The 27299-nt window shown below is 40.7% G+C and overlaps 1 protein-coding gene across 2 annotated transcripts in view; it reads right to left on the bottom strand.

The window, feature by feature from the left end:
* Positions 1-666: 666 nt before the first annotated feature.
* vav3a (vav 3 guanine nucleotide exchange factor a) overlaps positions 667-27299 on the bottom strand; it is an 83555-nt gene continuing 56922 nt past the window's right edge. For both annotated transcript variants that reach the window (XM_076088798.1, XM_076088724.1), the window contains exons 17-27: positions 25761-25852; positions 23706-23728; positions 22457-22475; positions 19359-19489; positions 16953-17018; positions 16196-16230; positions 15751-15867; positions 13869-13956; positions 13151-13280; positions 6124-6275; positions 667-4626 (exon numbers count right to left, since the gene is read on the bottom strand). In XM_076088798.1, the coding sequence (XP_075944913.1) occupies positions 4582-4626; positions 6124-6275; positions 13151-13280; positions 13869-13956; positions 15751-15867; positions 16196-16230; positions 16953-17018; positions 19359-19489; positions 22457-22475; positions 23706-23728; positions 25761-25852 (898 nt within the window). In that variant the 3' untranslated portion in view covers positions 667-4581. The remainder of the gene's footprint in view (positions 4627-6123; positions 6276-13150; positions 13281-13868; positions 13957-15750; positions 15868-16195; positions 16231-16952; positions 17019-19358; positions 19490-22456; positions 22476-23705; positions 23729-25760; positions 25853-27299) is intronic.

The following is a 27299-nucleotide window of genomic DNA, read 5'->3' as shown; positions in this document are numbered from 1 at the left end:
TGCGTTTAAATTTTTTTGCTGGGGAGCGGTTTGTTGTTCGTTGGCTTTATGTATGTAACTTTTGAATGGTTTCACGGAGAGGAATTTGGAAGCTGTGAGTCGACTCGCGGTCGAATCCTCGTGCTTTCTCATGTATCCATCCGCCATGATAATGGACAGCTTTGTTGGGAGATGTAAACGGAGTGCATAGGTCGCCGATTCGTGGCGAAAAAATACGTGATATTGTGGTAAATCTTCTAGTTGCTTATATTAGTTGGTATAATTGTGTTTGGAGTGTGTACAAAGTGACTTACATGATAGTGTTGCCCAGCTGTTGCTGTTTAATCTGGTATACAGTATAACATATGTATACATGCAAAATATTCGCTCTCGATATGTAAATTGTTTCGATAATTTTTGCTACGCCACTTGAGCACAAAGCCCCCAAATTCGGGGGCGTCGTGTATAACAGTACTTAACCAAATGTAGGAAGGTTTAAATGTCGATACCTACAACTAACAGACTCAATGTAACTCAAAATGTATCAAAAATCATGATTTAAACACACATTCTACGTGATCCTATATGTTTTTTTTATTGTTTTTTAAGTGAATATTCATAGAGAGCTGACACATTTGAACACTGCTGATGAAAATATCCCATTGTGCAATATGAAATAAGAATTCATTAGAAGAAGCAATGTATATCTTTATTATGTGCTATGTACATATTTTACAGTATGGTACAGCAACAATACATGGTAACGCTACACAGTCGAGATTGCACAGTTTTAGAGTTAGGCCACAGCGGTCGGGTACCGTGGTTATGAGACACAACACTGAGTGTACAGTAAGTACGGCATACATCTTTGGCTTCAGAGGGACAACAGAGCATGGACATGGAGCAAGAACACAGTGAGCGCTGACGGCAACATAACGCAGAGAGGTGTGGATGATCTGTCAATGGATTAAGGATGGATTTTCAGCCCAGTATCATATGACATATTTTCTTCATGTATGGGTGGTATTATGTTTCTGTTCAGGTTACTTCACATTTGTCCTCTGATGTTGGTTAAGAAGATTGGATCCTAAAACCCCCTGCTGGGTTAAGACTCACCCAGCCCTAAATCCTGTCAAAATGTTTCTCCACACGTACACACCGTGTGCCTCTGCATATGGACATAATCTGTGCACACAGTGCACATTATATGAAGAGATAACAGCGGTGAGAGTGAGTGTCTTATTCATTCTCTAATTGGCATAATTTCTCTCCGTGAATGTGCAGTAAAATAAAAACCGGTCCTCGATTTGCTGTGGTTTTTGTTCATAGAGCATCAGACCACCTCTCTCTCCTGATGATACGGAATCTTCTATTCTCCTCCCGCCAACGTACAGCAGTAACAGCTTACAGAGCATCGGGGTGAGGGACAGAATACAGAGAGAAACAGGGAAGACAGATATTGGATGAGAGATGGAGAGAGAGAGATAGAGAGAAGTGACAAGGTGAGAGAGAGAGAGTAGCCGACAGAAGAGATGGATGCAGCGGGGTCGTTGGGGTGAGGAGATGGTGTAATGATTAGATCACAGATACCCTTGAGCCTTCCTCACGTCCCTCCTGCGCGCAACAACAAAAAAAAATCTGGGAGCGTGCTCGGAGTGGAGGAAGGCCTGCAGTTGTAAATGGCCCCGCTGTCAGAGTTCATCTGGGCGGAGGAGGAGTGCGGGAGTGGATTACCGGAGTCTGCGATTAGAGACAGAGAGAGCCTACTCTGCCTCTCCAGTCTCTCCCAAGACGGGAGAGACTAGATCGCATTCGTGCTGCTGCCTCACTGCAGATTTCCTAAAGATGTTATGAATGTAATGTTTGACTGCTCGGAGACTGCAGACACTTTAGGAAGCAGGAGAAAAGGATAACTATCATCCTTAGGGTTAATACTAGACAAGAAGTTCCTGGAACATCGGGACATTTTGAAAGAAAGTCAGGGAATATGTTAACATCTGGTAGAAAGATCATTTACAAAACAAACCTTTTTTCATGACTGTTCACCTCTTTAGAAAACTTGTGATCTATTTATGGTTTGGTTTTGTCTATAAGGTGTCTCCTCTCGCTCAGAGCTACAAGTCTGAGGCTGATGCTAAATGCTTCTTTGAATATTGTACCTCTCCTAATCAGATGATGTCATCTCCAAACTTAAGTAAGTTGAAGGTGACTGGCTTGGAGAGGAAGAGATGTGTTTAGGATGCTTCCATCTAGTGGTCACTTAATGACACTGTTGATCATTTGGAAACGGGGACTTCACAATGCAGAAATACATTAATATGACTCTTTTTGACACATTTCTTCCGTCCAGTATTATTAAAGAATATGACTGAGAACAAAAACATCTATTGTCATACATATCATAATGGCTTGGAGTGGCAGGTCTGTCAGGGGTGTTATTAAGGATGTGCAAACATAATGGCTCCATTAAGTGCATACCAAAGCATATCTTTACACTAAATTCATACTCAGATTCCCAATGGCATGGACACAATGAAGACATGACAGGGGGGATGAAAGCTTTGAATGGAAGGGACGGCCCGAGGGCTGTTACCAGAGGCAGGATCCACAATTTAGCCACATAGTTATACTTCTCTGTTAGCTCTGAAAGTTCTGGCTTCATTCAACGTCTGATACATCTTTTCACTTAAGTTGTCAACGAGAGAATGCTGCCCCTTAGAAAACGAGCCCAATGTGTGTTTTAGTGATAGATATTGCATTTTATGTACACTGCATTATTAGTTTCCTTGCGCAGAAAAAGAGACGGATGCTTTTTAAAATGCCGTGCTTAGGCGTATGTGAAAGTATCTGAGGAGTGAGGGGGAACATGAGAAACACAGCCAAAGAACAGCTTTGAAGAAAGGGAGACATTAAAGACTAGGTTGAAGAGTTTGCCTGCCTTCTGCTCGTTGTGTGAGCAGAAATCACAAAATACAAGTTAAATTAAAAAAAATGAATATGTACATATTTCAAACATGTAAGTAGTTTGTAGTTTGTTTCTGTCTCTCTTTATGAAAGACATAATCTACGTCCTGGCTGAGATTAAAACATCGCTGCACAAAGCCAAATGCTGGGGATTTTCTGGTCTCACCTCCAGACACTATTTGATTCTGCACACACCACCTCCTTACTCTGTCTGTGACTATGGCGTGTGTTAACATTACGCGTGTGTTGTGCAGCATGTTTTGCTGTAAAGGTCCCTCAAATGTGGGAAAATCCTCTTTCACTGTGGATTAAGCAGACAGTGTGCATAATGTATACAGGGGGGGGAGACACACAGGAAAGGAGAGGGGGTGAGAGGGAGGACAGTTAGCAGGAAGATATAAGCAGTGGAAAAAGTGTGTTAATGCATAAATACATTGTTTTAATTAAATGTTTTCTTGCCAAAATAAATCCCCAAAATTGCAAGTTCTACTGCACAAATTGTACTGTCGCGTGTGAAAAAACAGCTAAAATATCAGTTATAGTAAAAGACCCATAGCAGAACTTTTCTTTCTTTTCTTTTCTTTTTGTGTTAAGGGGACAGGTGGCTTCTAGGTAGTGTGGCTTGTTCCCCGACAAGCCGCTAATGCCTCCGATGAGATAAACCCTCGGCGAATGGGCTCCTGTCGACAGAGCTGCCACCGATAAGAGCAGAGGATCGCTAACGGCCAAGACAACTAAAAACATGAGAGGCTGGGCTGGAGATAAAGAATGTAGGAGGTGGGAGGAAAATAGGAACAACAGCGATCAATTGCTGGCACTGCGCAGTGATGCTATCCGATGCCATGCCTCTCCTCCATCTCCTGTAAGAGCGCGTGTGAGGCGATCATAATCTGAAGGGGAGGAGAGGTGGGTGGTGTGTGTGTGTGTGTGTGTGTGTGTGAATCTGGGTCATCAAGTCATCAATAACCACCTGCATTAGTGGAAGCAACACACAGGCAAGGTCAAAACTAACTGAAATCCCTTCATAGAGAGAAGGGGATGACAGGAAGAAGAAAAGAAAAATAGTACAGTGTGGGTCTTTTCTGGCTCAGATTACTCTATTCTCACGGGGGGGGGGGGGGGGATGGATGGACAGGTGAGTGCATGAATGGAGGAGTGGCATTTGAGAATCTACTTTTGACAGACTGGCGACGGCAGACTTGGCAAGCAGAAACAGGTGGGAGTTGGGGGCTGGCTGGTGCAGAGAGAGGAAGGGAGTGAATTATGGATGGAGGGATGAAGTTGGGGAGGGAGGACGGGGGGGGGGGGGGTGTCTGGCGAGGGCTTGTGCCCCGCTGACAGGCAAGCTGCTACTTGGTAGAGTCACTTAGCCACACAGAGTCAACAAGAAATGATGGGGCATCTTTGCATCGGCAACGTACTGCAGCCCCCTTTTCTCTCCCAAAGGCCTCTGGGATGGTTGTCGGCAACAGGACTCCACGGAGGAGAGTGAAGCGGCCTGCTTTGCTCTGAAAAGTAACACTTGGGCAAGCAGCGGTGCAGAAGCTCACTCTTGTTTGTTACTGTTACGTTCACAGTTTGCTTACTCCACTGCTGCCGCTCTTCCTTTATTTTTATCTTGTCCCCATGTTGGACCTTTCACTCCTCGCCCTCCTCTACGTATGTGGATGGGAACCAGCCGACCTGGGGGGGGGGAATGGGAATTAGTAATCACATAGTAGTAATTTATGGTGTACTCACTTAGCATTTTCTATTTCAGATAGTGATTCCATACAGGAACATTTATTGCTACTGTTTTCAATTGTTGGCAAAATCAATAAGATAAGTAAGCCATGGATTCTCATTTTTGGGAACACATCACTGATTAATATTTTAAACTCAATATTAACATCAATTACAGCTTTTTGGCAAATGTTTTTTTTAATGTCTTAGCATCCCCCACATGGTCCCAAAGCATGGTACCTGAGCTGAACTTTTTTTTTTTTTTAATAAGACACATTTAGTCTGATTAAATGTTCATTAAATGTAATAAATAATTCCAGTTAATGACACATATCGTTCCATGCTGGCGGTCATTTTGTACGATTGGAATAAGCCAAATTATTATACACATACTAGGATCACTGATATATTGTGCCAGTATCTTTTTTTGTTTTGACCATTTTCATGATAATAAGAGCCTGCTATTACATCAAACGGATACTGAAAGGTTGTAGTGATATAATCCTGAAGTGCTTTTCAATTGACAGAATCAGCCGGTTTTTTTCAAGCCAGCAGTAGCAATTGCCTTTCCCGGTTGAAGGCTCTAAAGAGAGTCTAACAGCTCTCGACAGACTCTAGGCGATACAGAGTTTAGTTTTCACCAGAGCGGCATCAAGCGTACATCAGGCTTAGTTAAAAGAGAAAAGCTTCTTCATTTACAACAGCTGTTTACAAAACACACTCACGGCACAGACACATTACTGAGGGATGCAGCGCACACACACACACACACACACACACACACAGACTGAATTTGTCACTCAGTCTATCACTCTCCGCCAAGCTAAAATGCAGTGCAAGCGAGTGGGAGTCAGTACATATACATTCCTGCATTTAGAAGCAGGCTTCTGTCGATGCTGCATGCTTGATTATAAAGTGATTTTGCTTTTGGAAGGGAAAAAGTGCGCATTAAAGACGTACAAGAGCAGCAAGTGAACACTTCCAAGGAATGGAAAAACAGACATGTTGGGAAGGTGTCCATGACAGACTAAAGATAAAACGACTACATATACCTGGAAGAGACTATTCACATTTAGACAAGACTATCTGCCAAAAATTACTTCTTCAAAGAGGCAGTTTTTAGCGCTAGCTAAAATTGGATTTAAGGATTGAATGGACAGAATGAATAAACAAAACTATCTAAGTGAACACAGCTAATGGGACTTCTGAAACGTTCTGCCTTGATGAAATATCACTTAAGCTAGACATGCAAGCAGTGTAAAGCTACATATATCAAATGAAAACCAATGGAAAAAGGGCACGACAACATTTCATCCTACAAACAAGGGGACTTTTCTAGGCTTTTTAGCTGAAGTGGATAACCTAAAAGCCAATATCAGCACTCAGAAAAGATTATTTCCCCCCTGGATTTGGTGATGGGAGGCAGTGTTTTATTGGCATCTTAAGACGGCCACTTACCCTGCTATTGACCTCGCCCCTCCACCAGCCGTTGGCTCTCGACTTTGTGTAGATCTTCACCACGTCACCCTCCTGCAGCGAGAGCTCCCGAGTGTCTCGTGAGCTGAAGTCGTACCGCGCGATCGCCACACCGATCACTTTTGGAGTAAACACTAGAAAGAGAGAGAAAGAGAGGCGGGTATTCAAAAAAATTTAGGATTTTAAGTTCATTCAAGGTTCTAGAAGATGTGTTTGAAAGAAATTTAAAAACATCAGGTGCAGTGACAACACGTGACACACGGATGATATGGATGATAACTTTTCATTCAACAAGAAAAACCTCACCATCTTTCTATTCCCCTTCTCTTTTTCTTATGAATTGAAACAAACATCTGTCAATTTGTACTGTACTAAATATTTTTTTTACATTATATATATCTAAATAAGTTTCTAATGGCAACTACTGTAGTGGATCTAGATTAATGTAACATCTAATTCAGCATTTCTTTCAACTATTTTTCCAAATACTGAGTTATAGAAGCTGGTGGAACACAGGTGGAACGGGGGCTAGCCTGAGCATGTTGTCATGACTTTGGCTCTCTGTTTTGTCTCCTTCCTGACATTCTTATTTTTGGCAGTACAGCTTGTGACGCTACAGTGACTTCCTGTTTACCTAACATAAATTGATTGCCTTTAATTGTACGGCTCTACAAATGTCTCATAAAAACCAATGTACAAGTTAACGAGGTTCTAGTTAAGCCATATCCAAGGTTAAGTGGTGCAACCTCATTTAAATGTAATTTTAAGTTAGAAATGATGTGCAAAGGAATTCATTTGCTGTTTATTTTCTCGGAATTTTGCAGGTAATCTGACAAACAACATACATAAGATATACGTCTGTACTCCCTGTGCAAGTGATTCATTATACATTGCCTAACTAAAAGAGAAGTGAGGCCCTACAAGTTCTTGTAGTTGTGTAGTGCACTGCTTTAGTCGGGTCCAGTGTGCTGACAGCCGTGTGTGTGTGTGTGTGTGTGTGTGTGTGTGTGTGTGTGAGACTAGACATGCTGCAGAGGAGACAGCAGCATGAGAGACAGCTGTGGAGACGGTTAGCTAGTTACCTCTGCTCCATCCCACCCTGCCGGCTTTCTACCTTCTCCAGACACTGACTGCTGGGTCGGACTGGGCTAAGCTGACAGGTGGAAATGGAATGTCAGACCTCTACAACCTGGCCGTGGGGAGAGAATATCTAATATAGAGGAGCTCTGTGTATTTGGACACCTCCACCTTTACTTTGACGGACAGACACACACAAGCAAACACACATCAAACTCAGCCACATGTGCCTCCGAAAACACCTCAAACACCACTCCTTTTTTCAGCGGTTTCTGCCTCACTCTCTGATATTCACATGCAAAAATGACAACACTCAAAATAACATGCAATACTAAAACAGTCCCTGTTCTCCACACGAGATGGCATATATGTGCACACAACTTATGGAAGAGGTGAAATGGTGCAATGGAAAAGCCGAACGGCAGTTGTGAAGGCTGAGATTCAGACGATGATGTGAATACACTGAGCTACAGCCAGCATGCTAAGCAGCCTTCAACATGAAAGGAGAGAGAGAGAGATACAGCGTTAGAGAGGCAGACAGAGAGAGAAGCGATACCTGTACCTGACCAGAAGGGTGCAGAGGAAGGAGGTACAAAGCTGTAGCCGTCAGGAGTTACAAAAGAGAGGCCGCAGAGCAATGGGGCTATGGCAGGGCAGGCCAGGCAGGGGGCAGAGAGAGAGAGGGCAGGTATGGGGGGAGGGGGGTAGATGTAGAAGGAGAGAGAAGCAAAGGAGAAAAAAACATGTTTTTCAAAATCCCAACTCTGAGGGATAAAGAACACAGCTGCATTTTGATAAAAAATAAATGACGACAGGCACAGGATGAGCTCCAGCGAGTGGTTCTTTATCTACACAGCCACTGGTAGCAGTTCTTTCTCTTATGATTTATACCCCTACAAATATTAACACTGGTTGGCCTTATGTGGGCACTGTAATTAGTAATCTAAAAGTTTAATTCAAATATGAACAATCAAACTCAACGTTTCAACGCTTCTGTTTAACAAAGAATAAAAACAGAATTTCCATTATTGAAATGCTCGTACTTCTAAAAATGAAACCTCAAATTTACAAAACCTGGCTGTTATAAATTGAAGGCATGAAGTGGTACTCAAAAACAAAAACATTTTAAGCATTTTTGTGATATCTCACAAATGTCAATTTTTTTAGAAAATGCACATTTTGCGTTCTGGTGTTGGAATAAATTAAAGGTCAAACACTGAAGGTCCATCTACACATCACTGCTGAGATTTTGTTGAAAAAGGAAGTGATGACACCTTGTTTCCAGTTTGCTAAAAGGATGATAGAGAGGAACATGAGGTGTCTCACAATTACAGCATAGGGAATACATTTCTATTTGCATATTTATAAAGACAATTATCCAGCTGTAATGCAGCCACAACTGCAGATACACACAAATTCCTTCTGACAGACAGGAATTAGATGTATAACTTGATAATGTATGAGACAATAACAGTGCTTTATTTCATATTATTTTATTATAGTATACCTTCTATGGTGTCCTAATTGTTGTTCTATGTCGTCTTTCTGAAGCTTACATGTCCAAAATGCAGATCTCTCTACTTTCAAAGGACTAACTGTGCCTTTGCCTTTCAAACAACAAAGCAATAACCTACCGGAGGCCCACTGCTTTTGTATTTCTATCTCTCATCTGATTCCAACAATGTCTTAGAGTTGGCAGTGTTGGGGCTTTGCTCTGGGGAATAGAAGTATTATAAATTTGACTCCACTGGGTTATTTTGGAATGTCAACATATAAAGTATGGCGCAAGTAACGTCAGTGGAAAATGCTCATGCTATAAAGGTATTTATTAGTAGAAACAGACCATGCAGCATATATCTATACAGGTAGTTGGCTAAATTGATGCCAATGATTGATTTTGTTTAGAAAAGTGGGGTGAACAAAACATCCCATTCCTGATGCAGGAATTATTTGTTCTGTCTGGGCAATGGAAAATACAAAATACATTATATAGACAGATGCAGAAGTCAGACGGTGATGGTAGTTGGCTTATTAGTATCATGGATGGACGACTAAATGAGCATACTGGGCACAGACCCGGGGGCCCAATGGACCGGGGTCTCTGTATGAAGTGACTGATTGATTTGCCAACAAGAAAGGTAACAAACAACAATAAAAAGAGATGCAAAATGACAACAAAACAGCAAAAAACGACCAGACAGACATTTGAAATGACCACAAAGAGACAGAAAATTACTACAAAGACAATCAAACCTGCCAGGAAGAGAAGCAAAACCACTATCAACAGATAATGTGACTACAAGGAGATGCAAAACAAATACAAAGTAAAGCAAAACGACTTCAGAAAGATCGGGGCGGGGGGGGGGGGGGGTTGTCTCGTAATCCATGCTGTAGGCTATTTGAAGTTACAAATAGCAGCTGATAATTGAGAATATTTAATATATTTTTATTTGCCATGTATTTATTACACTGAATTAACCGTGTAATTATTAATACAGTTTACTATTTTAAAGAACCTGTGCTTTAAATCTGAGTCACAATACAAATGCCCCCACCCCTTATTTCTGCCACCAAGAATAGAAAATGTAATCCCCACCTATGCCAGATGAATGCCCAAACTTTATGAAAAATGTGCCGCTCCCAACAATACCGCTGGCAAGTTAACTTGCCTGGTTTATTGATATGCTGAAAGGAGAGCAGAGCTCCAGTGGTTTTTAAAATGAATACTAATCAGCGCACTGAGAGACAGCTCAGCAACCCCTAATGGTGTCTAGGTACAAGCAATATGAAGAGGGATCGCCCTCCACTTCAAACAGCCACCAAAACACCAGCTGCATTTTACATGCTTCATTTTTGCACAATCTGATTTGTGTAACACACTGGAATACACGATATGGAGCTGGGTGACTAATGGAGGAGACTAAGATCGAGGGTACACACACATACACACGCATTGTAGAAGATGAGCTAAAATCCAATCAGCAGCCCAGAGTCCCACACGATGTCAGCTGAGATTGTTCCATGGACACAAAGTCATTTATATTTTGGGTTAACTCTGGTATTGTTGCTGTTGTATTTAGCGCATTGGTTTTAAAAAAACTATCAATCAATCAGTTTTTCCTTCTGCGAAACTGCCCAAAAGCACATGAAACAAAGCATGAACATTAATTAGCAGTCTTCCAGCAGTGCTCGAGGAGGATGGAAATCAAAACAAAAGAGTCATTTAGAAGTGAAAGAGAGAAAATGAAGTCTGCACACCAGGAGGAGAGCCGCTCATAAGATAGAAGACCACACCGGAGCAAAACTAATTTGGATTGAAGCTGTCTCGACTTGTGTTTTGAAGCAAGAGTTTGAACAACAGGCCTCGTCTGGAACAACCAAACAGCTCTGTACAATCTGTTCACATTTCTCCCGCTTGGAATGTGATTGTCAGTTTTTGTTGTTGTTCTTTTCCCCATTGCACGCAGTGGCATACGGGTTCAAATTAAATCTCATTTTGCCACTGATAAGTCATACATTTTCCATTAACCAACAGTTAACAGTGTTGCTTTGGCAGGCTCACAAACGGTTTAATACCTTTTTTTATGGCTTTGCTTGAAACATTCAGCTTGTGTGGGGTGATCATGGCTGTTTTACAGGGCAAACAGCCCTTTCTACTTCAGTGTTTACGCCTCTCTTGATGGTTTTTTAAACGTATTCCCAGCTGACGTTAACAGACAAGCCAATACAACCAAGGATTACAAATAATTTAACATTTCTTTTCCCCCAAAAAACCCTCTAAGGTCTTTAAAACGTTTTTTTTAAACACTTTTCATCACCAAAATCTATTCTTTTTGTCAGAGAAATGTCTTATATTCTCTACAGAATTGGCACTTTGACAATGCTCTGCTCTTTCACCTGTTGCTTCACTTCAAACCCCAACATCATCTCTAAAATTCAAGTTCAAAGTTACACACTGTACATCTGTCACAAGTAAGAAAGGGAAACCGCCTCACTGGATGTCTCGTTCTCTAATATCCGGCCTGATAAACAATATGTCTTACACTTGAATGCTGAGAGAAATCAGGTTATTAAGGGTAATGAAAAAAGCAGCGGCATGCATAAATAATCATCAGCACAGTTGTGCTCCTCAGATAGTGTTGGTGACGGCAGCTGTTTTATCGAGGTGCTGCCAGCTTTGTTCAAAACATAGCAAACAGCTCCTTCTTACTCAGGTAGGAAATATCACACAGCTAAGATCTTCACCCCAACAACTGCCAGACAGCACACAACAACATTGACAAGAACAAAAAGTTCCACACAACTTCTTGAGGCGCGGTTGCTAACACATTCTGGGCTGTCTGAAGTGTAAAATGATTGCAGCAGTTGACAGCTGAATTATAGCAAGAATCTGCTGGTGAGCTTCCTGTTCATTATCACAAATTACACTTGTGTAATAAATGTATTGTTGATTCAATAATACTTCATTTTCAAATCAATCTGTGACTGTCACTTAGTTCAGGCTATGCCATATGTTCAAGTGATGGTGTATTGTTAACTAATAAATGAATGTTCTTATTTAGCAAGTTTCAAACTTTAAATCATGTTGTATTTTGAAATGTTTGAAACATTATTTAGATTACCAATAAAACGTATAAACTAAACCATTGATTGAAGAAATGCGACATCTCTGATGTTAAAATTATTATTTAAATAAAAACTGAATGACCAGATATCTAAAAAAAGAAACTGTATATGCTTAAGAGTCTCTCTAAAAACAGCTACTTCTACTTTTGCATTAAAACATTTAAAAGCTGTTGTAGTATTATTTATATTTATATTTATATGTATATATATATATATGATATGTCTATAATAGGGTACATCAAGTGTATTTATGACTCTGGTGACAATAACACATGAAATTAAAAGTGAAAAGAAATATTTTAAAAGTAACTAACAATGGAAGTTATTATTATTTGTCTTTCCTGTAACACCCACTAGGTAGATATGACTATAACTCAGATAATAAATGTTATTGACTTTCACTTGTTGAAGGTTCTACCAGATTATCGCTCTCTCCTCTGCAACTCAAATCAATTTGATCGTCAGTAAACGTCCAGAGAGTGTTATCAAATCTAAAACATGCTCAGTGGATTCTCCAACCACCATTTGACAGTTTGGTGAAAACAAATTAGCTACCTCGCTCTTTTAAGTCTGTGAAGATGCTGCCAAGTGAATTAAAGCGTGTGTTAGAGAGCTGGAAAGGATGCTGGGTAAGGACACAGAAAAGGAGTAGTGGTGGGAGAAATCAGCAGAGCCAGTGACGGCAGCCTGTTGCAGGTTGAAACAAAAACTATCAACAATAATCAGCAGAGTGAAAGTGTCAGATCACACAGACAAACTAATATTTAGCAAACTAAATATCTTTGGGTTTTGGACTAGTGGTCCAGAATTTAAAGACGAAATCTGGGAAATGAATCAACAGATTACTCAATGAAGAAAATAATCATTATTTGCAGCCATGGCTAAATAAAGACACAGGAAACTTAAAGGTACCCTCTACATGAAAGTATTATGTTTCCAATAACACTTCAGTGTGCATGAGATACAAACAGTAGATGAACCCACTCATCAAAACGTCATAGTAAGCCTAGTGGTCAAAGACTCCACAGGGTGCCTTTAATGAATCCAAGCCAACAACTGTCCAGATTGTAATTCAGTTCCTGTCCCACTAAAACAACCTTTTAGCCGAAAAATCTAGTTTGAAGTGCTATGTATCATCAGCTCATATTATACAAATACAGATTTATCGATTAAACGGGTTATTAAACTCTAGCTGTAGTTGTACTTGTATTTAAAGGAATACATTATCAGTTGCTGCCATTACTTCATATAAAGTGTTTTAGTGTTGGACTGTTCCTATTCTTAGGGCCTATTCAGATCTACTTACTGTTGCTACCCGACCGGTTGAGGCGGTGCATAGCAGCGTTCTCCGGTTCCTGGTAAGGAAACTTCAGTGTGGTGTCCAGACTCCGAAAACCTTCTCTCAAGGAGTGGTGTTTGTAGTACTCAATCAGCTCCTGGAGACACAACACACACACACACACACACACACACACACACACACACATATTAAAATAAGTAAGCTAGATAGGCAGTCATTTGCATTTATGTTTAGTGCATGTGACATTTATTTATTAAGTTTGTAAAACCAGATAAATCACCCATTTCAGCTCTATAATCTATAATTTACATATCATGAAAGAGTCTGCTTGAAAACTGAATCTTGTTTTTGACACAGTACCTCCTGCTTTTAACCTGCTGTAGATGAGAAATAGTCAGATCAGGGTTTCTGAATCTATAAAAAGCAGTGAAATCATATGCTAACAAAATACTGTTTTTACACTCCAACACCTGTTATTAGAAAAATCTGAGAAAATACTGTGCTGGCTTGAAGAAAGCTGGCGAACCTTTCCAATATGCACTGGACTTATCTATAATGCTGAAGCCCTCAGGCCAGTATAAACACGTCTCTAATCATGGCTATTTTTGTGCACACTGCTAAAATAAAATTCAGGTTTTGACACTTCATTAAGCGAACATGATGATTTATTTATGAATTGCAGTGGTGGAATTAGAAAAAAATAAAAGAGGCTGAAAAGACTCACTAATAGGCTCCTGAACTTCTTGTTCTCTGCGATGTGGAAGCAGCCGTCCTTGGTCAGGATCTTTATGTGCTTCACGTCGTTGTTGTACCTGTGGGCGATTGAATAAGTTATGAGTCTAATTTCCGTCTCTGATCACCGCCATCGATCGGTGGCCGGCCCCTGGCCCATGTGGAGAGCACGGCCCTCTCTGTAATGCATAGGGTCCCGAAGGTTTGTGACACATGAATGATGGGTGGTCAGGAGAATGTGTGCATGTGTGTAAGCGCCCCCTCCACCCGCATACTTGTGTTGGCAATAACAGGGTGGCTGATGGGAACTCTGTGGTTGGGCGGGTAAAAGCTTTGGTCAGAGTGTGCAAAAAAGATGTCTGTCATTCACAGTGATGCTGAATCTCTTTCCTCTTGTTTCCAGCCTTTGTGCTAAGCTAAACGAACTGTCTCATGGTAGTCAAGAGTGTTATCAATCTCACTCTCTGCAAGTCAGCAATTGGGTTTATTTCCCAAAACATTGAGATATAGTGTAGTATATTTCAAATTGTTTGGTCTTGTTTAGTTCAAGGAAATCTTCAGATTTCTCAATGTTAAAAGTAAACTTGTAATGACATGAAGATATCCACTCCACTGTGTGTGGCCAGAACTCTCCACAGTGAGTCAAAAGGCTGGAGCCTAATTTGTACAGAACGGGGGTCTCTTGGCTATTTGGACACAATCATCAAAAAAATCTTCTGCCAGCTCTACTCTGAGAAACACACATTGAAGGAGAGGGCAGGGGGCATTTCCATTTGTGACTAATTATTTTTAAATGTTGTTCCCACAACGTAGGCGTTTCTTTCTTCTCTGCCGCTCTCTTTTATGGGGGGGGGGGGGTGTTAAATAACCTTGAATAGTCTTACAGTTGTTCTCTGCTTTGTTCGGACCACTGCCGTCTGTGTGCACACAAGCAATTAAGACGTCCGCGCAAAATAAACTTGAAGGCACTGACAGCGGGGCCCATTCCAGAGAAAATAAAGAAGGATGCTAAAAACAGTTGCATGAGTTTGAAGGAATGTTTTCCTTGCTCAGAGAGAAGCGTGCTGGCTCCTTGTGGAAGACGCCATTCTTTTCACTGCCTGCGCTCACACTGATGCCATTTATCTTATGCAAAGAGATACGTTTCAAACAATGATATGGTCGCTGACACCCCAAGGTTCTGAAATGTGCTTTGTTCATTTGTTATTACCAAGATTAACATGGCTGTGTGTGTAATAACGTTTTTTAAAGGTCAAAGCATAAGGAATACTGCTCCGTGCCTTAACTCCAGAGATCCTGCTCCACGATTAGCATCTGGTTTGGTCAGATTCACACACATCACTGTGGGACACCAGAGTCCGAAAGCACATCATCCTGCAAAGGAGCTATAAATGGGTCTGTCAAACTGTGTTGTTCAGCCGGGAGTTACATCTGGTCAATAGTGTGGTTTGGCTGAAGGCGTCTGATGAATCTAGCAGGCAGAGCAGCCGCAGACGGACAGAACAACTGTCATGTTAAAGTGAAACAATCAAATCTGATGATTGTTGATAACCAGACCAGAGACAAGCCCATAATTATTACTCATTAAAATTGAATGAGTAAATGAACAACACATAAATGTGTCTATTTAATGATTAAATAGACACATTTATGTGTTGTTCATTTTTGTTGTCAACACTTTGTCTCATTAAAAAACGGATATTAGATTTAAAGGGCACTCCTATTATGAATGCAACTTGTGTATAATTTTCATTCATGATAGTATTTCATTTAAATCAATTAAATCCAAGAAGCTAGTTGTAATCAGAGGGGGTGACACTGACAATTTCTGTATATGAGGCTCTTGAATGACTTGATGGGAGTGTCACACTTACTTTATACTGACGGCGTACTCCGTGTACTCTCGGCTGCGATGGCGGACTAGGTAGGTGCTGTTGACCCTGTTGATGAGCTCTGCCTCTGCCTGGAGCCTCTCCATGGGCCCCGCAAACCTACAACACGACAGCCGAAAAGAAGACAAGTTATTGACTGTTCAATTAGCAGTTCAATTTGCGTACACTTCCAGGTCAGAGCTGCCTTGTGTAAATGCTTTGATATGTGTGTGTATGTGAAATTCAAATACATTTATATTTTGTCATTATCTGGGCCAAAAGACTTTTCAGCCTGTAGCTGGTTTGTGTGACCATCTGTATCTGTAAATGTACATCTGTATCGGCTGTGTTTTGCTTTATCCAATAAATATATTTTTGAGCATGAGTAAAGACTTTCACCTTCTTTTAGTAATACATTCAGACTGAGACGGCTGTTGTGTGGACATACCAAGCTTGAGAGGTGTAATCGACGGGCTTTGGGACCTGGAGCAAAGAGCAAAAGTGTGTTGTTGTTATTTTTCATGAAGCTTGAACTCATCCAGGCTCAATACCACGTGCACCACTACAGTGGAGTACTTGGCGCCAGTTCCACAGTACTGTTTTCAAGCTGATGTTTTGCCCTTCAATAAAAAAACAAAAAAACTGTACAACGCCAATAAAACAGCATAATGCTCTTCTTATCTTTAAAAAATGTGTTGACATGGTGATAATGGTTTGTTATCTACGGGACGGCTCGTATTCCTGAAGCAGTTGGACAGAGAGTGAATTTTATTTTATCAAATGGAACGAGACAGTCCAGTGGTGCGGAGATTTATAGAAGGGGGAACAAAAACAAGCAATTGAAACACAATGAAGACGATGCAAACCACTATTCCTCCTTCTCAGCTTTCCAGATTAGTTTGTACAATATAAAGTACTGCTTGTTCCTTTATAAGACATGGTTTTCATCTTTGCTTCTTAATGATAAAGTGAATTAGACAGTAAAGCACTTTTATCTCATAAGATAGCACAAGCTCCTCGTGCGCAGAACATAAAAACCCGGGGGCTGTTTTTTTCTTCTCATGCCAGGTAAAATAGCTTACCTTCCTTTCACAAATCCCCAAACATTCTCGCATCACTGGCCTGCTAGTAAGAACATGTAGCCAAACATGAGCTTCTACAACAGGCTCTAATGTAGCGAAGGACAAGAAGGAAATGCTGCTTACACATGGGCAAGGCTTCACGGCATCGCTTGGAAAGAAGCCAACCTCTTTCGACGTCAGGATTTTGCCCTGAAACCACAGAGAGATAATTGTGTTACGTACATCTGGCAGACTCTGTCTCTATTATTCAGAAACAATTAGCCCGCGACACAGAGCAGTGTAAATTTACAGCCCTAGTTAACCAGTGCTGAAAATAATGGCTGGCAGGAAGAAGGAAAGAGGAAGAGTTCCTTATTCCTCCCGTGGTGATGACGCTCAGCCTTGATTCATCAGCAATGGGGAAACTCAGTCTGTAAAAACAAAGAGGCTGAAGTGCAGTTAAGGTCTTCTCAGGCACTGTGGGTTGATGATGATTCTTTTGTTCTGTGCGTTGACAAGATATTTGATTTAGGGACAATAAACCAGTCATGAATTCCATAGCTAAAAAAAGGAAATTGAGGCTCAAAATTATTCAGATTAGGAGTTTTGTGCATATGCAGACGGCCGTTCTGAACTGAGCAGGAGTAGATACACAGTGACCTAGCTGCAGCATGCATGCAGTGTCTGTTTATATACTCAGTAAATTTGCTGTTGCTATTTCACCACTGTCACATCTTCACTTTACAAGTCCATCATCAATTTTCCTACACAATACATCATTTCTGCCGTTTTATATGTCCAATGCGTAAATGAGCATTTTTGTGTATAACTTCTGTCTTGCACAAGTCCAGCTCTGCAAATCCCAAAGCTCAAATGTTACCTGCGATACGCTCTGAATACATTCTTGCGTTTCTGTTTAATAATTGGCCCTGTTAATGTATCAAGAGACATCAGTTAGCCTTACTGCCAATTTGTCCCAATTATTACTTTTCTATCATGATTATTTAATACAAGAAGTCTTTCAAAGCCTAGAAGAGCTATTTTAATTCATATTACATTATCCCAATGTAAAGACTATTAGCCGAGCGAGAGTAAAAAGGGCTAATGTTTTGCATGGACTATATGTAGCCAATTGGACTTAAAAGACATGAGTTTTGTTTTTTTCACACATTTTAAATGTATTATTTTGTTTTGTTTTTTTCACACAATTTAAATGTATTATTTTGTTTTGTACAGTTTTCGGAACTATAACCACAACAGCAGCTGCAGCACCATCAGGCTATACATAAGCTACCTGTTGACTGTCACACTGTTTTGATTTGATTTGAAAATGTGATTTTGACGATGTCAGGGATCCTAGGGGTTAAAAAGTGTTTTATGACAGGTGATTGAGGGATTGCTTTGTGTGTTTTCAGCCATTATATGGGAGGCACAAGGAGCACACAGCCAGCTAAGCCCATTTCGATGGTTTTGTGGCCCATCACATCCCTGCTATCTCAGGACATTTTATCAGACCTTGTGGAAAGCCCTGCTTTCTGCTGCATCCTCGCTAACAGGGTGATAATGAGTATAGCTGCTAACACTGACAGAGTAAACAGATGGTTGCTGTTGAATGAAATAAAATTACAGTGATCGATTCCATTTTTCCACGCATCCCCAGAACAGAAATGATTATGGTCTGCTGGCTACAGAGGTGATGGATATTGAATGTTTGCTGACTGCGGGGCTGTAGCTGCCTCCAGTTAAGCTTTTACGCAGGGTTGATTGAAATTTTTTATCTATTTCATCTGTCTTGTATTTAGTACTATGAGATTGGTTGGTTTCCTCATTACATGTCAGATTATAAAACAATAGTACAGTAGTTCATGTCAATATACAATGCCCTTTTCAGGCCTCGGGTAAAATCCCATTATAATTATGATGACTTTGATTCAGCCTCTGAAACACACACACAATATGTGAATGATACACAACAATTCATCAGAATTTACAGATCTTTCCACCTCCGTTGAGGTTTGAATCACGCGTGTTGACACATAACATTGCATTTAACAAACAAACATTTTTCCAGTGTGTTGGAGTTTTACTTCCTTAAAGTGGGTGCTCTGCTGTGTGTATAATTACCTCGGAGTGTATACACCTTTAAAAGGAATTAGATTATCACATGCAGATTGTTGGCAAGAACAATCCAAATAACCTGGGCTGTCTTTAGCCAGAGACACAACTGGAATGCTATTCTGACTCGGCACCTGTATAACATGTCCAACTTGAAGTAAGATGTCTACATGAACATATCTTTAACTGATGAGAAAGTTGATACAAAGGACATTAGTGCAAAATCCATTTAATAATGAGTGGGCCATAAAGACTTTACCAGATCTGATTTATATTAAAAACGCAGAGCTGACCGACATCATTCGAACCCTGTTACAGAATATGAGGTCAGTACGAGGGTTAGATGGTGTGACAGTGGAGGAAATGAGAGATTTAAACACACTAGCTCTATTTTTGTGTGTTGTGAAAGACTTCATTAAGAGTGGGACCTCTGACCTGCCACCAGGGGCTGTGAAGGTCGGCGCAGATTAATTCGATGATGTCACCCGTCTGGATGCTGAGCGCTGGACCAGACGTAGGGCTCGGCACACCAAAGTAGTTCCTGATTACCAGCATCTTGGGCCGACCTGCAAGAGGGACACGGTTAGCTGCTGTGTACTGTTTGGGCTTAAAACGAATCTGCCTCGTCAGTATTCACTGTGTCTGAAACTACACTATACCAAAAAATATATGTATATTTAATTTATAAACATTCCACTTTTTGTCCTTATTTTCTTGTCTGCTCATATATCATTGAAAGCCTGATTTATAGAACATTTTCTGATTTATGGAAGGATAGAAAGAGACATCCAGAGTCCCGTCTGTCAAAACTTTTGACTCTATATGTTAACAAAATGAAACAAGAATTTTGAACTAAGATAATGCCTCATTTGCATATTTCAACATAAAATTGAACAACTTGAATTGGAAAAAAAGGATTTCCTTAAATGTAAATAATTAACTGGGAAATTTTCACGGTGATATCTATTATTATTATTATTTTTTTTTTTTACCCTATTCACATGGGGTGTCTTCCCTTTCCTGTTTGTTAATGTCTACTTTATATTTTAAAATAATCTGTATAATTAAAGGAGGACAAATATAAAATGTCTTAAGACTTCTACGTCTAGATTTCTTCAGTCGTGAATGCGTGGTTGCATCGGATATGTATATATATATGTATATATATATATATATATACATACATATATATATGGATGCACTGTTTGGCCTCAGGTCTAAAAGGGCATGTTTGCCATTCTAAAAGTGCGTCTTTGCTCTACTAAACTATACATGGCCCCATTATAGCTGGTAATGAGAGGGAGTATACATGTGTAAACACACACACACACACACACACCCCTTGTCACCAGTGTACTGCCCTTGCATATCATTTGGACCCATTATCATATTACAGATAAGCACCAGTGCACTCTGGTGCATGGCTGGTTATCAGGTTCTTAGATAAGAGATAAGCAGGAGTGACACTGTTTACTGCTGTACGATGTATTCTGGCCTGCTGGGGGAAGTCATAAGGAAAATTCAATCAAATTTTTTCCATTATTGAAATTGAATAAAAACGAGTCCTAATCGCATTGATAATAAAAAATGAAAAGGAAAACTGTTCCCTTACTTTTCAGAATACTATGATCGGTAATATTGTCACTGTCAACATTTCCCGACATTCACGCCCATGCATAACTTTCCCTCACCTGCAACAATCCAGTGCACGGACTAATTGAGGCATGCTCTGTAGGTAATATATTACAATATAGTAGTAAGGGTTTGCACTGGCACTTAAAGAAGTACATTTTAATCACACCGAATTTGTTTGTTGAAATGACCTCAGTCAGCAGTACTTGATTTTGCACAATGGCCAACTTTGATCCCATTATTCACCAAGAAATCACTGAAATTGAATTATAACTCGTCTGTTATGAAGCACCCACCCAAGCCAAACAAATGCCGAGTTCGTATCGCAATCTTTCTCTGCATTGTGTGGCGATAGTGTTGTGCAGGAATACAATGTGAGAAAAAGAACTTCTAGTGAGTGCATGAAGAAAAGGGTAAAGCTTAAGGCAAATAATACAGACGTCAACAACATTGTATTGAAAGCTCTTACATCAATATCAGGCTTTCTTCTCTTTCAGGGTCTGTTCCAGTGCTGTAGCACTGAGGCTGGCAGCCTGACATGTGCTAGCTTGCCTGAATAGGACTTCTAAAGACACAGGGCCATGGAGAATTGAGTCTTGGGGGCACGAATTGCATTCCTATCCACACAAGGACAAGCCAAGTGTTAGCGCACCTTTGAAAACAGACAAAGAGAGCCGCGTCGAAATATTATGAAACGCCAAGGGCCGGGGCAATCAAATGCCTATTGATTTTAATGCATCTTCAGTCAGAAATGATTTTCTGCAGCATAATGGATGGAGGGGTGGAAAAATCTGTGTTGAAGCCAGGTTTATGAGAGATTAAAGGCCCTCTGTGTGGTGTACGCACACACACACACACACACACACACAATTGAAAGGATGCTGCATGTTACTCATATTCTGTTGGAGAAAGATTGAGGGACAGAAAGCCGCAGAAGGAGGGAGGAATAAATACAATGCCTCTACTTTACTGCATTTACTTTACTACTAAAATGCTATTTTATGCAATCTATTTTGATTTTATTTCACTTATACTCTTAACATGATACCTTCATATATAGATTGAGTCTCAGTTGCAATGATAAAATCAGTTAATAGCTACCAGGTACACCTTCTTCTCTGACTGAGCCAGATTGCCTCTGACACCAGGAAATACAATCATGACACCATGCCAGTGGCAATTCATGTAAAAAACCTGTTGCCAATCCAGACAAACAACCTGATAGAGGGAAGTATAGAATAACTAAAATGAGTATGTGTGTGCACATTCACAGCCAATACTGCATCTACAGTACCACAAACATGAAAAAGGTATAGGGCTTAAACAAAGTGTCCATTAACAGAGACTTCTCCCTGTTTTCTATCATTATAAATGGAGTTTCTTTGTGTTTTGGACTATTATTCTGACAAAATAAGCGATGTAAAACCTCAACCTCACCTGTGGCTCTTTGAAATTGTGAGGAACATATATTTTTTACCATTTTTGTTTAAAGAAGGAATTGGAAAGATATTTATCTGATTAATTAATAATGAAAATACGTGTTAATTGCAGCACTAAAAGGTGTAATAATCATAATTATAACATAAAGCCAATTAGATAGATGAGTTATGTGAAAATCATCTCAAAAAGATTTAACTAAAAACACTTGGCCAGTTCTTATTTTGCAGGGAGAGATCAATGTTTTCAAAGCTGATACTAGCTGGTACTTGCAGCATGCTAATAAACAGTATAAGTGCATATAGTGAATTACATTACAAAATCTGGTCATTTGTTTTAGGAGCAACTGTCTCTATGCAGGTAAACATCGGCAGTGAGAAAGAAACTGATTTCAGGGGCGGAAGAGAAAACAGAGTGGGAGGTGGGAGGATGTCTGGTGCAGTGTTGTGCTCTGAATTTCTCACCTGCATCTCGATCTTTGCACTGAAAAAAATACACACAGAGAGTTACACACTGAAACAGGCACATGCATGTTCACGAACAAACACAAGCACCTTTAGACACAAACATCTTGTTCTCCACTGATCATTAGTCCATTCATCAGTTTCTCCATCGCAAGCACACACAAATGTCTGCCATGGTGAAAGTCAATATCGTCAATCCATCCAAACTGAACTCTCCTTACTGCCTTATAACAAACTAAATCAATTATTAGCTACACTCAGTGAGCTGAATGTGTTCAGTCCAACCAATAAACCTCTCAACTGCTGCACACACAGAATTCATGTTATAACCCAGCCTGCTATTTCCCCTATGAAGCCCACATGCAACGGGCCTGACATGGAGGGCACTTCATAACATATTAAAACAAATATCGCATGTACTGCCGCCACAGGCAAACTACTGTGTGTCCCGCTGCAGCCGAAATATCTAAAAGCTGCAGAGAGCAGTTACACTGGTGTGATTTTTAGGGGCAAATACAGAAAGTTTTGGCATAGGTGGAAAACTGCATGAAGCCAGTGGGATATAACTATTTCCACACAAAATAGTAGTACTGCTATTACTACTACTACAACAACAACCATTCAACACACTGTAGTCATTTAGTCGTTTTGTGTGCATTGCATCAAAGCAGTTAGTCGAAACGTTTCTGCAAGAGATTGCATGTTTCATTTTGAATTTGTGTTGGGCATGTTTTCTGCATAAATAACACTTCTCATTGCAAGACAGCACCTAGCAAAATAAAGGTGCATAAATAAACATAAAATCAGAGCAACAGGGACACTTATCAATTTCACACCAGTCTTGTGTTTTTTGCTGATGCGATGGGATCATTTCTGCATAAAAGTCTTACCTGCACAATGCAGTTTTAGCTACAGTTATTTGCTTTTGGTTGTTAGCCCAGTCTAATTTCCTGCTTGGGGATATTTTTTAACATTGTAGCAGTAAAGTACACAGCAGTTTCAAAAACAGCAGGGACACCACAGGTTAAAAATCTGCAAAAGAAAAAAAATCTTATTTGTGGCGTCAGGAAGGCTGCAGCAAATAAAGTCAATTGGAGTCTCTTTGGCAAATAGCTGCAGGAAAGAGCAGTCTTCAAAGTGCAGCAAAGCTTTGGAGAGGAGGCGAACGGCAGACAGAGACAGTATACACATCAACACTGACACACACACACAGACACACACACACACACACACAGCAGCAGCAGCTCACCTGAGTTCTGACGGAGCCAGGATCTGAAAGAAGTTTGAGAACAGGCATAGTGAATGACGGGTTAGCAGGTGCACGCAAACACTTGCACACACTCGTTGGTACAAGGCAACACTCCCTCATTAGTGGAGAAGGCGGACGCTCGTGTCTGACCGTGGTTCGCTTTGTTTTGCTGCGCTGCCACTACCTGACAGCCGGGATAGAGGAGGTAACGAGGCGGGGGTGTGTGTGTAGTGGGATGGTTTAGGGGGGGGAGGGGGGTTGCAAACCTGAGGTTTTTGCTCCAACAGTTTCTTTCATTGGCTCCCCTGAGGGACGGGTTACACCCCCAAGACACACACCAACACATACCTTTGCACGCACACACACACACACGACTACTCCTGTACCTGTGCAAACAGAGCAATTGCATAAACACACACGCCCCCAAACACTAGCAGGCAGAAAGACACATATGCATTGTACCTATACGCACACACACACACACACACACACACACACAACTCTCAGAAGGCCTTTGACCTGTTACGCAAACAGCAGCTGATAACAGAGACAAATTTAGGTAAACAATGGCTTATCTTTGACACACACACACACACACACACACTCTCACACACACACACTCTCACACACACACACACACACACACACACACTTAACCCTCTTCTGTGATGCTGTGATTGTGTGTTTCTGCAGCCCTGCCTGTGCATTGACAGTATTTGTACATGCAGACTCTGCGGTAGTGGTGGAAAAAGTGGTGCAACCAACACATTACAATGCCTCTTATCACTGTAACTGAGCATCTTTTTTCGTGCTTCTACTTTTTCCTTACGCTCATACTAAAGTATTGGTCCTCGTCCCTGCACAATTCCCTGTACCATCAGAGGGTGGAGATACTGTGTGGAGTAATGAGAGGGGGAATTCAAACCGACATCCCGGTCTTCACCAGCTCTCCTGCTGCCGGTGTTGCCCAAATCTACTAAGGTCCGCACTGTGGCAGGGTGGGCCTGGCAGTGGCTTTATTGCCTCTGCGACCTGCTGGCACCATGACAGATGCCAGGTCCAACAGGAGCTGGCAGCTTGCCACGGGGAATACAGACAAATACACGCAATTGTGACACGCAATGTTACGGGCTGTACGAGTAAAACCAGCAAGATCGCTTGGTTTTATAAAAAACATTTTGCAGAGTTTTGGTGTCATGAGAACAGAAGCATGCACTTTCAAGACCTAAAAAAAACTTCCACAAACAAAAAGTGTGAATTTAGTTTTTTCACCTCTCTCTCTCACACACACACACACACACACACACACACACACACACACACACACACACACACACACACACACACACACACAGGACATGCTAAGCTGGTTTCTGAAGGCCTTCTTTTCATTCCACATGTCTGAAGTTTTCCCACCATTTCTTTCCGAGCTGTCAGTGCTCCTGCACAGGGAGCTGAGTGACAGATACACAACAGGGGCATAATAAAAAAAGTTAGGAGTTTCATAAAACTCCTCAGTAAAACTACTACTAAGCTTTGGGGATCGGTACAATGATACACAGTGACATTGCCTTTAAGGTGCTCTGAAGTGTCAAAACCACCCAGGGAAGCGGGGGAGCTTTTGAATGAATATCTGCAATTCTGATCGAATACTTGGATGACCTTGGTTTGTAGAAATAAGGGCACTTATTAAGTTCTTATTTATTTAGAGCAAACCCCCTAATTCCCACAATTCGACTTGGTGCGATTCTGTTCAGGATGTTACTGTGTAACTTTAAACCGGGCAATAAAGCTCCCTCTTAATCATAATTAGTCACATGAGACACTCAAACATTGGATTTATGTGCGTCACCTGTCATTACGTTCATACTGCTACAGCATAAACGTGCAGTTGTGTTCATACGATTAAATTGAATGCGTCCCTCAAAATCATTTTGTTCAGGGACAAACTGTTAACTGCAGACTTATTGCAGACTAGATGTGACTGATATGAGTTTGTGCAATAAAGCGAGAGACTTTGGTTTTATTTGCGCCTGTAAAGCAGCGGAGTGTTACCTGTTTTTCCACAGCTGCCAAAGCGGCCCAGGCATTCTTTATGGGCACCTAAACCACACTTGGAGCACAGGTAGCCCTGGTTAAAGATGCCCCTGCAGACAGACGAACAGGGAAAGGCATCACATGGATTGCTTAAAGGTATAGAAACAGTAGTAACGGCATATCAGTGCGAAGAATGGCAACATTGCTGTGAGGCTTATAGGACAGTATGGATCCAAGTTGCAATCAAAAGGTTTAATGTTATGTAGAAATGGCTGCAACATTTTCTGACATCACAGGAGGAACAGAAGTTTGGAAACCAACAGTGAATTTCTCTTGTGTTTTTAGCCCCCTTAGCAGCGTGGCACTGACTGATATATCTCTACCATTATGCAAATTGTTGCCATGATATTTTGTACAGGATTCATGGTTCCAGGATGATGAATCCTAATGACTTTGGTGATCCCCTGACTTCCGTATTTACCACTATGAGGTGGACATTTGTGGTTTTGAGTGAAATGCCTCAACCATTGGACGGATTGCCATCTGGATGAATTGTAATGACTTATGTGACCCCTTAACATTTGATCTAGCGCCATCATCAAGTCAAAAATAGCTGACCAAATGCCTGCAAAACTAACTAATGATATTTCAATCAGCCTCAGCTGTACTTTGTGTTTGGTGCTTCTCAGCTAATGTTAGCATGTTAAGATGCTAAAATGAGATGGTTAACACATCCCTGCTAAAACGCAGTATAGTTAAGTCCTTAAGGTCCTCGAGGCCCTGGGCGTTCAAATGAAGACGGTTCCACATTAGCCAGCTCAGCAGCACAAGGACGCCAGCCAGATTTCAATACTTTCTACCAAAGCCACAACAGGTGTGAAAGTTAATTCTAATAAGTTTAAATTTGAACTAAAGACCATAAAAACAGTTTCAGCTCACAAAAGAAGATACTGACATTCTTGTAGTAAATGATGTGTGTGTGCACACAGAGATTGAAGCAGCAGTGTGTTGCTCTGTTTTTTATTAACCATCTCAGAGGTCCTAATTAAAATGACATGAAAGTAAAGGCAGCTTTGCTCTGCTCTCCAGCTAATTGTCTGTTTAACATCTTTGAGAAAACTGGCATGGCATTAACGTGCAGGAACACTATAATATTTTTGCGCAGTTCAGAACTGCAGGGTGTGTATGTTGCACTGGTGGAAGAAGTCAGAGCAGTGAATTTAAACCATTAGGACACCGCTCTTCTGAATCCTTCACAATTCTTATGAAATAACATGAAAGGAAGGGGAATTCCCTTTTAAATGAAAACTTAAAAGAAAACTTTTACCAGGCACGTTGCTCATTTTATGATTAATGACACAATACCTCAGCAAGGCCTCTGCTCTTACATAGATTATCAGAAAAAAATGAGTATACTAGATCACAGATTTAATAATACACAGAATAACACTTGACTCATTAGACTTATGATTCATGAAGTAATTTGATATTTGATTAGGGGTTCAATTTATATTGTGTCCTTTCAAGTTGATCCGTTGTTCCTTTACAGGCACTGCA

Source organism: Anarhichas minor, unplaced genomic scaffold (assembly GCF_050575085.1).
Source record: "Anarhichas minor isolate MPS153535 unplaced genomic scaffold, ASM5057508v1 ptg000001l, whole genome shotgun sequence".
Classification (NCBI taxonomy): Eukaryota; Metazoa; Chordata; class Actinopteri; order Perciformes; family Anarhichadidae; genus Anarhichas; species Anarhichas minor.
This window is presented reverse-complemented; position numbering and strand designations above follow the sequence as displayed.